The 13,643-nt window shown below is 36.8% G+C and overlaps 1 protein-coding gene across 5 annotated transcripts in view; it reads right to left on the bottom strand.

Annotated features, from left to right (window-relative positions):
• Positions 1 to 1,284: 1,284 nt before the first annotated feature.
• LOC132157393 (KH domain-containing RNA-binding protein QKI-like) overlaps positions 1,285 to 13,643 on the bottom strand; it is a 96,649-nt gene continuing 84,290 nt past the window's right edge. Inside the window, exons 5-8 of one of the 5 annotated variants that reach the window (XM_059566731.1) lie at positions 9,058 to 9,145; positions 8,287 to 8,604; positions 5,664 to 5,669; positions 1,285 to 2,186 (exon numbers count right to left, since the gene is read on the bottom strand). In XM_059566731.1, the coding sequence (XP_059422714.1) occupies positions 2,104 to 2,186; positions 5,664 to 5,669; positions 8,287 to 8,604; positions 9,058 to 9,145 (495 nt within the window). In that variant the 3' untranslated portion in view covers positions 1,285 to 2,103. Of the gene's footprint in view, positions 2,187 to 3,339; positions 3,662 to 3,932; positions 4,682 to 5,663; positions 5,670 to 8,286; positions 8,605 to 9,057; positions 9,146 to 13,643 lie in introns of those variants that run through there. The other 4 variants (XR_009437543.1, XM_059566732.1, XM_059566730.1 and 1 more) reach the window with 4 other exon arrangements.

The raw sequence follows: 13,643 nt of genomic DNA, 5'->3' as shown, positions 1-13,643 counted from the left end.
AAATACTATTTTCTTTTCGACAACAAAAATAAAAGAAGCTTACAGTAAAGCATAAAAAATGTATCTTTTTTTTTCTTCTTAAATGCATTTATACTCTGACATGATCACATCCACAGAGTGGCGCTGACATTATCGTCCACTCGGCAGTGGTCAACCGTAAGACTCGACAGACTCCTTTCAGTTTCAAGGTCTGAGGTTTGATGTGGGTTTCACTTTTTCAACTCACGAAGAGCAGAGGAGATGAAGGTTTCTGACGTATTCAGTGCAAAATAAAAGGCTTGTGCCACATAGAACCTCTTTATCAAATGAGGCAAATATTGACAGAAATAATAATAATAATAAAATAATAATAATAATAAGTAAACAGCTGAAATAAAAAAGTGATTTGTGTGGTCCAGTACAAATGCACAGACTGGAAATCTCGAAGCTCTGTGCAAATGGGTTCTCAAAAGTAGATTTTCTTCAAAGCAGTAGTTCCGTTATATAAAAACATAAAAAGGATATGAAAAACAAAACATTAAAAGAGAGGAAGCAATCTCAGTATCTGATCTGCTTGATATCTGCGGTCATTTTGCCAGCTTAAGCAAACATGTGTAACAGTAACCATATACACATACACACATACACACAAATACACAATGTCTAACCTGCGCAAACTGAATTGATATGCACTCAGATGCATGTGAACAGGGAAATATTTGAGGGTTTTTGATTTCGTAATTGTTTCATGATGAGGTGGTTACTGCACCATGGATGCTTTGTCAAATCATTACCCATCATAATGTACTCATTAAAGTAATCATTCATGATTATTGTGATCACTTTAAACATGTGGTGGGGGCAAAATTAAAATCGAATTCAAAATCTAATTTAAACCACGAAATCATTTTGGAGAAATGAAGAAATGTTATGAAAGACTGAAGCTTTGGATGCTTATCTGATCTGGGCTGCGTTTCCCAAAAGCTTCGTAAGCCCAAGAAGTTCGTAAAAATGATGGTACGACTGATTTTAATATAACTGTCTGATTCCAGTGCTCTGGAGTAATCGCAAATCTTTTTAGTTATTTAAAAAAATTTTTTTTTTATAACTAATTGACATCACATTATGCACTTCAATTTGGTCAATTGGTGGTACAGAAAATATCAATATTATTCATACAGGACTTCATACTATTCAGATTTTGATTACAGCCAATCACATCTGCATCAGAAAATAACATCAGTATTTAAATACACCTTAACCAATTAATGAATAAATCTTAAAATGGTTTAATTAATCAGGCTGTATCCAAAAATATGACACAGATTTAGTGAAGGCACAATTTCCATTCTTTAATGCCAAAGTGTCTAATTTCTATTTTAATCAAACAGAACTGCATAAGATCATGTCGGTTTTTATACTGTCCCGTTACTATTATGTCATTGATCAAGTCAATGTAGCTGTGCTCAAACAAACAAAGTTATTGGCTCTATCATTCAAGGGACTCAACCTACAAATGGCTTAATATTAATCACTGCATATATTTCAACACTGACAAAATGATACACTTCAGCTTTAAAGATCTCCTAATGGCGTTTTTCTGATTTGAAAAGCCTATAACCTATTGATATTGAATGTGGATTGAACACACATTATAGCTATCTCTGGGATTTCGATTTGTATATCCACACTACATGTAATTATAAACAGTCACTTTAGCTCATTTGGAAAGGACACATTCATGATCTATTCAAATGCCTCCCAAGAGTCAAGCCTGTTTAGTGTTTGCATAACTAGAGAAAATTAGAAATGCTGAGCCTAATGGGGTGAATAAAGCCCATGTTCACATGAATAGCTCCATTATTTTTCATCAACATCATGCTGAAATCATAAGGTCATCAAAATAATGGAATGAAGTCAACCACTCCACCTGGGCAGGAAAGACCACGCGTGTGTGTGTGTGTGTGTGTGAACTGAAGGGTTTAAAACAAACACACCATATTAAACAGCACAGTGTACTGAATTCAAGCTGTCTTTTAACATGCTCAAACTGCACATGCTTCACAACAGATCAGGACCAACAGTGAGTTTCTACTGGTAATGAGTAGAAGCACATAAACTAAACTAACCTCTGTCTGCGGTCACTACCCTTTGGTAAGGATGGACGCGCATTTCGTGCCTTCGAACTTTAGTTGTCACTGCACCTGCTTGGATTGCAATAACATCACCAGAAAACAGATCAGTCAAACCTCACAAATCATCCCGAATGTGTTTGACAAACGCAAATCATTTAAATTATACAAGTTAAGGCACAAATAATACTTTTTTCCCCCCATATGTAAATATCTCAACACGGGTTTGTACAAAATTCACACATGGTTTCATTTCTCCTCAGTGGATCTGTGGGTTTTTGCGTAGCTTGGATACAGTATGACAGACAGGAGCGCACGCTCTCAACGGGAAGCTTTACCAGTCACGTAATCTCGCGCTGGATGACAGTGTCTTTAAATATAATACTGATAAAGTCACTCTCTGAGAGAGAACAACATTTAGGCACATCTGCTGGAGTACAAAAAAAAGGAGAATAGAAATGCACGGCAATGAATTAAGTGATTAGTAAAGCAGAGCAATCGATTTTCAAGGCGTAGCAGTCAGCCGCACAGTCCAGGGGAAATATGTGGGAGTATGGAGGCTTATGTATGGCATTACAAGTACAGCCGCTGTGGGCTCTGGGAATAGCCAGTGTAAATGAACAGGAGTGTGTCCGACTGACTGCTAGGCCAGATTCATTCTCTGAACAAACATCACTCAAAACCAACAAGGCAGGTGTGAAAGCATGTGAATGTTAACACTCAGATCGGATGAGGGGCTCAGTGAGGATCCTGGGAAACGCATTTAGCCACACCTACAGAATAAAGGAGGGGAAGGGGAAATTAGTGGCAGGACTGACGGCCCTCGGGGAAACAACACACACCACAGTCAGACGGAGCACGTTTTAGGACAGTTCATGAGGCGAGGGCACTGGGAGAATCTCAAGAAATCAAAATCATAAACTACCTTTTTAAAAAATTTGAGTTTTTAATGTTTTTGAAAAAAGTAGCATATGCTTCCTACATTTATTTGATCACAAATATGATAAAAACAGTAACATTGTCATTTATTCCTGTGATGATATACTGAATATTCAGAATCATTAATCCAGTCTTCAGTGTCACATGATCCTTCAGAAATTGTTCTAATAACAAATAAAACAGTTTTTTTTAATTATCAATGCTGAAACCAGTTGTGCTGCTTAATTTTTCTTCCCCCCCCCCAAAGCTTAGAGAACAGATTTGAAACAGAAATCTTTTGTAGCATGATCACCGGTTTTTTTTTTTGCTGCAGTTTAATGCATCCTTCATGAAAAAAATATAAATTTCTTAAAAAATCTTACTGACCCCAAACATTTGAATGGTAGTGTATGCCTGGATCATATTTTAACCAAAAATCAAAAGACAAATATGACAGTATACAATAAAATAAAGCTTTTCTTTATATTAAGATATTTTATATTAAGACAATTAAGCATAATTTCCCATTTTGTCATTAACTATGGTTGTTTTGATTTAGCTTTTTTCTTTTTGAATCATTCTTATTTGAATTCTCAACACTTTCACTAGAGCTGTAATACTGCAGTGCAATACTATTATAACTACTTATTTCTTTGCATAACAGTAGTAAGAAAAAGATTTTTACATGTGTAGGGTTTGATGAAAACTTTCCATTCAGTAAATATGACTGAATTCAGATGGTTTATACACTTCATATCAACACTTTGGCTTTTGGGTTCCATGTAAATTAACTGCTATTTGTATGTTTATGGCTGATACAATTTTTAATACTTTTATTAAACGAAATACCCAAATGTAGTAACTAAACAAATCACTTTTTCTATACTGTTTTATTGTCAAAGGTTTTTTTGCATTTACGCTTCAATTCCACTTATGCATGTGGTTTGAAAAAGGCCTTAGAGAGATACGAATAAATTGGGAGAATGTGCTTGGTTGTCACAATGTAAAAAATAGCCAAACTTGGTGTAGACTTTGACCCAAACATGTTGTTAGAAGGCTTTGGTAAAATATTATAAGCCAATATCCTCACTGTTTGATTATATATTGTGACTATGCCATTTTAAGTCAAAATGCCCCACCATAGTGCATTAAACTGTCCTAAAACTGCTCGATGAACAGCCTGGCTTTCGACAGATGCCCCATCTCAAATAGTTTACCTCCCAATTTGATCCCCACTGTCCCCTCACCATCCTCATGTTTCCCCTCCTGATGCGGCCCGCTCAGACTGAGGGATAGGGGTAGTCCAGAAAGGCTTGTGCAGCAGTTTGGAGCTCAGTGCTTTGTCTCCCTCATCATTGAACACATAAAAAAACTTAAACATCACATTACAGATAAAAACAAAAGTACAAAACCAAAAAAAAAAGAAACTGACAGAATGAATGAGGCCGGGGAGTCCAGCTAGTCCGATAAGAGGGAGGCGGGACAGGGGGCGTGTCTGCGGTGTGAGGGAGGGGCTTGCCGGAGGGGGCGGGGGAGAGAGGGGGCACTTTAAAAGGGAGGCCGGCCGGTTGGCTCTCCGCGCTGAACTGTGATGGGAATGTGACAGGTCTGAAAGCCCAGGTAGAGGGGCAGCTCTTCGGCCTTTGAGGATGCTGTATAGGTCACACAAGAGAGAAGACAGGGTGAAAACCTCCCCTCAGCTCCCCCAACCCCCAAAACATCCAGTCTGTTACGGGACATTCACACACATGATGATTATAACACTGGAGGCTGCCAGTGGCTCTGCTTCACTGGTTCTGCCTTAATTAACCAAATGAGAAAAAAAGAATGTGCACTTATGGTTATCAGCACCAAAAGCAGGTTTTTCATCAAGTCTTCTGCAAGAATTGTCATACAATCAGACAACAGCAAAACCTGTCACTTTCTTCTCAGAACTTCTAATCTAAGAAGATTTTTGTGGATCCAGCCACAGATTAAGACATTAAAAGTCTGGCACACACACTTTTTTTAAATGTAAATTTAATATTATAAACAGGGAAGTTCTTAATGGTTCTGGTGGGGTGTCACTGGTGGGGTGGGACAACTGACTAAACTGATATTCTGAGAAACATTTGGATTATTTTTTGTAAAGGCTTATGCTGAAATGCCTGAAAGTAGTTTTGTAAACACATATACATTTTTAATTTTTATTTTTTTTATTTAAGTCTATTTTTTATTCTAATTACAAAAAAGAAATACAATGACATTTTAAATCTATTTTTCCTACATAAATTCAGTACTGTTTATCCAGGGAGAAATCTAATAAAGTTAATATCATATACATTTAGTTTATTTACAATTTTTTTGCTCACTCTTTTGGTTTCCATACCTGCATTTATGCTATTTTATAATTTTTTTTTCTCCATGACTTTTGTTTCATACAAAGTATAGTATATATTTTCTGACATATCGCTCTAGACTTGCAGAAATAAAAATTATAATTCAGCTTTATTTGGAGTGCTACTTGTGCACATTGCACATTTCTTAATATTATGCCTAAAACGTGTTTTAGGGTCACTATTGATGAGGACTGTATGATCTTTGAATAATATCAGTCTTTAAAAGCCAGATATTTGCAGTGTACCTGATGTATACTTGCAACTCTAGCACAATCAGATAAACTTCAGTATTTCTCTCAGCACTACTTCTGCACAATTAAAGTGCATTAAGCACAAAATTAGTTGTTCCAATTTAGCAGACTTTAAGTTTACCAGTTTAGTATACCAAAAGTACAATGGCAGGACCTTGTTATTAAGCATATAATTACGTGAGTGTATTTGTAGTATACTTAGCATGAAGTAAATTTACTTCAAATGCATTTTAGTTGGTTTTTCACTAGGGAACTGGTAACATTTATGTCTCCATTTTGTACCTCACATCACTGCTCATTTGCATAAAGATGAACTTTTTTCAACGTTGCTGTATCACTGGAGACACCTGACCCACACCAGTTGCTGTCAATCATGTCACTGGAAATAACTGACTTGATGTGTGAACGTGTTGTAGCGTCCTTCCCTCCACCCCAGAAACATCCACCCACAGACAGTGTAAGGCTGGTACAGTCCTATAAGGTCCATGCTGCGAACCATCTTGCTTGAGATGAGCTCAATAAACATGCTTATTGGACAGGAGCTAAACCCTACTTCATCTGCTCTAATTGGACACGCTGCTCTTGGCATTGGAATGGGCTATTTGTCGCTGCTCAACTTAACACCGTGCCTTTGGGAGAAGCCAGTGTTAAACTGGCAGAATGCTGTTGGTAACATGATATTCATAATCGGCTTTTCTCAAGTGCTTTAATGAAGCCATACAGCTTGTGTGGAGTGGAGAGGACAGAGCGCTCTCATTATTCACATAAAGCCAGTAGAGCACTTAAAAGCCAAATCATTTATGCAAACATTTCTTAAAAGGATTAGTTTTTTTTTGTTTTTTTGTGATGAGTAAGGACTTTTTATGACGCTAAATGGATTAAGTGGAAAATACTTGATGCATTGTTGTTTGCTCTTTTATATTATTGCCTATTACTTGCTTCAGTGACAGCAGAGGCTGGTGGTGCTGGTGGCCCTAATGGGGGAAACCAGAGGCTTTTCATTGGTGTAGGAGGGCAGGATTTGTGTGTTGGGGGCTATTTAAGAGGAATGGCATAGGGTAGGGGTGGGCGGTATGACTCAAATCATACATTACAGCATGAGACTTTTTATATAATAGTACAGCAATATATCATAGTGTACTTTATGAAAATGTAAGGTAATTCATCTTGTGGATGTTTTCTCTTTTTATATGGAACTTCATGTAAGCAAACAAAATGCTCAGGGGCCGGATTCACCAAATGTTATTAGGAATAATATTTGTATAAAGAATAAAGATTTGTATTTAGTATTTCTAAACCTTAGAATAAAAATCCATGAAAAGATGGTTCTTAATAATAATAATAATAATAATAATAATAATAATAATAATAATAATATATTCCTTAAAATAGTTCACCCAAAAATAAAAATTACTGAAAATGTATGCATCCTCAGGCTATCCAAGGTGTGGACAAGTTTGTTTCTGTATCAGAACAGATTTGGATAAATTTAGCATTAAGTCACTTTTTCACTAATGGATCCTCTGCAGTGAATGGGTGCCGTCAGAATAAGTTAGGGTTAGGGTCCAAACAGCTGATAAAAACATCAAAATAATCCACAAGTAATCCACACCACTGTAGTCCATCAATTGGGAAGTGTAAAGCTGTGTGTTTTTGAGAAACAAATCTAACATAAAAGCCTTTTATCCTTAAATCTTCACTTCTAGCTAAAATACCAGTCCAAAAATCCATAATATGATTTCCTCCATTGAAAAATTCTCATCCCCTGTTGTCTTCTCACATCAAAATGTGTCCTAAGATTCGTTTTGGATTGTTTTCACTTGTACAGTGCCTGATCTGTGCATATTTCTCTTCTGATTCAGACATGATGACTTTTTCAGTGAAGAAAGCAATATTGTGGAGAGAGGACTCAAATTTAACCAGTAGCAACAATTTAATGTTAAAAGCGTTTTAATAATAGATTTGTTTCATGCAGCTTTTCACTTCATGTTTTTCCACTTTCACTTGATGGTAACTGACTGGAGTGAGGTGGACTGATTGTGGATTATTATGGTGTTTTTATCAAATGTTTGGACTCTCATTCTGACGGCACCCATTCACTGCAGAGTATGAGCAAGTGATGTAATACTACTTTATTTTTTTTCAAATCTGTTCTGAAGAAACAAACTCATCAACATCTTAGATTGGATAAGTGTGAATAACCTTCTTAGAATTGATTTTAAGTAATCGTAACTTTTAAAATTTTTTTGCAACAGATTATTAATATATGCGTCTATCACAAAACATTTTAAAATACACTGAAAGTGTAAAAGCAATATTTTGCATGCATGGTCAGAATCTGGATGCATGAGTTTCGCTAGGTTGATATGTTGCTTGGTAACCAAAAAAAACGGTAATGTTGCTTCAAATTAAACTTCGGTTTTAGATTTTGTATTTATTAACCCATATTTCTTTATAGCACATGTAAATACGGTAAAGCAGATATATTTACAAAATGTCACATGGTTTGAATGGTCATACCTCCCAACCCTAGTGTACAGCCATGTGAGACATAGAGTCCACAGCCCATACTGAAGGAGGTTCTGGGACCTTGGGGGGGTGGGTGGCGGGTGGTCTGTGCAGTGAGACAGGTGTAGCTATGCTTACCTAAAACCCCGCTGGAGTCGATGGGATACTCCAAAATGGAGGTTGCGGGGGCCAGTGTGTAGGGGTAATCATAGGGCGTTGCGTAAATCAGGCCTGACTCTGGACCGGGCTGCACTAGGGTGGCGGTTGCTGGGTGAGCCGAGCCGTTGGGCATGACGGTCTGGATCTGGCGGATGAGGGGCATGATGGTGGGCCCTGCAGGTGTAGGCGTGCGCAAGGCTGTGGGCGGCAGGACAGGTGCTGGGCCGGTGATGATCCGTGGTGCCTGGGCGCTCGCTGCAAGAGAGAATGCAAGGGCAGCTGCAGTGAGCGGAAAAATGAAGATGGGTGGGGTCGGGACAAAAAACAAAATCCGTTAGTACCCTGCACAGGCAAACACTGGACACAGAGCATGACAGCAATGCTATTTAGCTATTCATTAGTAAACAAGTCAGGGGAGGAGCCAGTGCATTCAAATAACACACTCCTGCAGTTCCACAGAGCTTCAGTATTATTTACCGAAACAGCAAAGCGAAGAGGAGGATGTCACAACATTCGGTCAATTAAGGAAACATTGTTTTCACAGATAGCAGTGCATGCTCTCTATTATTTCAGCTCATTAGCTGTTCTTTGGATTTATGTGCTAATTCTGGATCACAATACTGATACACTTGTCAGAGCATTTATCAGGGAATCAGGGTTACTTGAGAGCAGCGGTTACAAAATCCTCAAACAATACTGTCTCTGTTTGCTTGAGAGGAGGTGGCGGCTTACGTGATTTGATGTTGGCGTCTCTGTAGGTGCCATTAAGAATGGCTAGTTCCATCAGTTGCATCTTCTTCAGACTGTCCTCGCCTTCAGCCTGTCGGTGTAAAGAAACACATAAAGATGTCAAAAACACAACACGCTACTGCTAATATTCATACTGCAGTTAGGGTTTTTGTTTTTCTCTCTCTCTCTTAGATAAGTTTGGCCGATGCATTACAAGCACAGTGTTTGTTGTATATATTTAATGTGTGTTCTTTCTCTAATGTGGCGGTAATAAACCTCAGTACTCATGGGAGTGATAAAGTGTCCTTCAAATGTATGAGCCATTAAAGGTAGGTACACTTTAAAAAATGCTGGGTTGTTTCAACCCAACTTTGTGCACTTGTAGTAGTGTACTTCAAATCTTAAAAGCGTATAAAATAAACCTATTTACAGATACTGTAATATGAATGAAATATTAACAAATCATAGACTAAATTTTCATGACTGTGCTTCCTAACACACTTGGATACATTTTTAAAAAGTGCAGTAATGCAATAATGCCTAATCTTTAAATAATATTAAAGTACATTTTAAAGCATAGTGTTTTAATAATCTTTTCATGCTTTTATAAGTACACTTTGATTTGTTGACTAACGTACTAAAGCACTTGATTTTAAATTTAACCATAGTGTCATTCAATATTACATTTAGTCAGCAATGTTAAATATTATGTGTAACTTAAGCAACTTCATCATACAAATGTGTAATTGCAAATATATTTAAATACATGGCTGACATGTTTCAATACAAATGAGGTTAAAGTATATTTTGGTTTACCATAAATGCTTGCCAGTACGTTTCAGTAGTACACTTCAACCGTATTTCAATGACAAAAAGTAATCATCAATTAACAATTAACCTTGCAAATTTCGATTAATTGCATTAATATAAATGTTAACTATCACCCATTTTCATTTAATTGAAATTAATATGCAATTAAGCAGTTACATTGCTCGCATAACAAGCATATGAATTCACAAACGATGCACAGTTTATGTTTCAGACAACTAATTACAAATAGTGCATATGAACTACTGTGCTTTGTCTAGAAGTGTGACAGTAGCTCCGCTGTTTTCAAAATAATTTCCACTCATCACTCCAAAGCATTTCCAGAATTCCCTGCATAGTATATAATGTCATCTGTTTAGCTAAATGATTTAAAAAAAAGCTAACTTGACTAATATTAACCAACTTCACCTTTTAATGCTGGAATGAAACACAAATTTCATTTTTTTTTTCTTTTGTCACATATATTTTTGGGAAAAAAGTGACTTGATTTAGTCCATTTTGAATTGCACAGATTAATCATTCATAATAACTGCAACATTCCATTAAAATATAAGAACTAGTCAAAACTAGTCAATGGCCTACACTCACTGATTGCTCTGAATAGTAACTAAACTTCTGCCAATTTTTTTTTTACACTTAATTTGATTTAAATATGACAGCAGTAAATTTGTAAAAAAAAAAAATATATATATACATAAAAAAAAAAAAAAAAAAATATATATATATATATATATATTGTTTTAGAAGAATAATAGATTCTTATATAATTTCCCAGTCTTTGTTGTATTGCACTTGTTCCAAAAATAGCATGTTTTTCTGTATGGTCAGAAAAAAGAAGATAAAATAAAATTAATAAAATCATTCAATACATAAAATAATGTTCATATGTACTATGAAACAACACTAGAAGAAAGGGCAATGCATGCCATGTCCCTCACATCATGTCTGATCTCAGAGAGTTCACTCCCTCAGTCAAAGTCTCTGTCCCGTGTGGAGATGAGTTACAGTAAGAGAGATGTATTTACTGCCCTGCAGCGCTGCTGGTCCCCTGCGCCTTCCCGTCACCACTGAAATGCTGCCCGCTCCCTGTGTATCTAAATATCAATACTTTATTAAGTCAAGAGCCCGCTGATGAATAGAGCGGGACAGAGCTGTTATAAATCACTCTCTGTCTTTATTTAATCAGCCTAATGTGCTCTGTCCTTGAGAAGCAGGCCTCTGAGAGAGCCATGCTGCACATTCACTTATCAGAACCTGAGAATGAGGTGAGAAAGTTTGGGGGAAAAACTCTTTTCGGAGATGGCCTACATAGAAGAACTTATGAAAGTTATGTTATGAAGTTATGAAATATATATGTTATTTCTTACTGTGTTGTTGTTTTGATCTACAGTACTTCGTCCTGGTGAGCAGACATGCTTTATTAGCGATGACAGATGATGGGACAGCAGGAGGCTATATCGCTTGTTATGAAAGCTCCAGGAGGGGAAAGTGAGCTTGGTCTCATGGATAAAACAGAGTATTTAATGGCTAGGGATAGTGTCGAATAAGAGCGTTTGATTCTGCGGGTTTTTGTCAATTTTTAGTTTTTAACTTTTGTAAGACTGATCAAATAAGGTAAGAAGATATTGTTAAAGTTGGATAGTTCAAACTAAATAAAAATTTAATGGGTTTCTTTCCTCTGTTGAAGAAAATGGTATAACCGAAGAGTTGCTGGTCCCCACTGACTTGTATAGTTTGAAAAAATACTATTGAAATCAACGGGGACAGAAACTGTGATCATTTTTCAGAATATCTTCTTTGGTGTTCAGCAGAAGACTAAAATGAATACAGGTTTAAGTCAGCCTGAGGGTAAGCAAATGATGGCCGGATTGACATTTATGGGTGCACTATCGTGCTTTCATCACATTGCAAATGGAAGGTTGAGTCAATCAAAATTGCATTGTGGGATTCTGTATTTCATTAAGTGTGCTGTACGCCACACATTTTGACAAATACAGTACTGCAATAGTGCATCATACAGTAAATCTGTGTACTGCACATGGTATACATGGCATACTTCCATACTATTTGTACTATTTCATCAGTATGAAATATGTATATTGTGCACAGTATGGGAGTTTTGCTTATCCACTACAATTAAACATTTTGGGGTTGGTAAGATTTTTTCACATTTCTAGAAGTCTCTTATGTTCACCTAGGCTGCATATTTTTAAACAAAAACCCATAAAAATAGAAATGTTGTTCAAATTTAAAATAACTGTTTTCTAACTGTATATATTTTAAAATGTAATGCAACATTGTATATGTCTCTACTGTCAATATCGATCAGTTTAATGCATCCTTGCTACTTTTGAATGGTAGTGGCCAAAAATGCAGCAATAAAACAAGAGCACCTGCAAGGATACTGTATCCCACAATGCATAAAAACTTCCTGAACTTCTGTTTTATAATGTGATGAATGAACCACATTATCCAATATCCATTTGATTGGCATGACAAAAATATGACAAAATGAGACATTTTTACACACAATTAAATTGATATTTTATCTTATTTGCAGCACACAGTGTATTATACTGTGTGTACAGTATGCACCAGAATTCCATTCGGAACACAAGCAACGTTCCAAGCTTGCAGTATCAGGTCTGTGCCAGGGAGAGGTGCTGTGATGTCATCAAAGCGTTCTGTGAAGACCCAGGCCGGGAACTGTAGGGGTGCTAACCTTCTCAGACAGTAATTTAAAAACCAGTCCGTATCATTACCCACACAAGCTAGTCCTGTTCCGCAGCAGATATACAGTGAGCTGCACTTATTGTGAATTTTTCAATCTGTCATGCTTTGGTAGCCCATCCGTTTTTGACCTACAAATCAAAAAATTGTTTTCCGGCTTCGCGGGGTTCAATATGGATGACATCACTCGGTTTTTCACACTTGCCGGTAATGTATTTCAGCATATCTGACAGTCTTTCTCTCTTTCTGCTCCAAGCCACAATCGTTTCTATGACACTCTGCATTTTCCTGGCCTCTACCTCTCCGCTGTACTTCTTTCATCCACACGTCTCTGCCTTCATCTCTGCCCTGGGCCCTTCCTGCTCACATCGTACACCGCGCTGCACGCTGACAGAACAAAGGGCCTCTCTCTGCACCAGAGCGGCCGTGTTAATGCACCGGTATCTGCATGCAGATGCTCCAAGCAAACGCTGATGTCCTGATCTCAGTGTAATATACAGAGGACCCCGGGAGGGCAAACTGCTAAATCAAATTCTCACCATCTGGCCACTGGGTTCTGAATGATTTTGCTACTGAGTTTTGCAATTTCTCCCATTCATAGTTTAACAAGTGGTCCGTTTCCTGTATGTGGCTGGTAAACTTTAAACCTTTGTTTTTGTGCAGTGATTTTATGTAGTGTTATATCATATGAACTTGACTACTTACAAATGTGGATTGAGTGATCTGATCAAAATCCTTTACACCTACACTGCTGTTGAAACGTCTGGGGTCAGATAGATTTCTAAATGTTTTTAAAAGAACCATTAATTTGATAATACAGAAATATACAGGAAAAAAAAACAGTAATATTGTGAAACTGGAAATAAAGCAAATAAGGTAATTCAGACTTTTTTTCTTGCAATTGAGTTTATATCTCGCTTTATATTTCTCGTTTATATTTCTGTTTTTATTTTAAATTTTTAGAACTTATAAACTTAGAATTGCGAGATATAAAAAAAAATTAAGCAGAAAAGTCATATCTGTGAGATATA

Source organism: Carassius carassius, chromosome 14, assembly GCF_963082965.1.
Source record: "Carassius carassius chromosome 14, fCarCar2.1, whole genome shotgun sequence".
Taxonomy (NCBI): Eukaryota; Metazoa; Chordata; class Actinopteri; order Cypriniformes; family Cyprinidae; genus Carassius; species Carassius carassius.
This window is presented reverse-complemented; position numbering and strand designations above follow the sequence as displayed.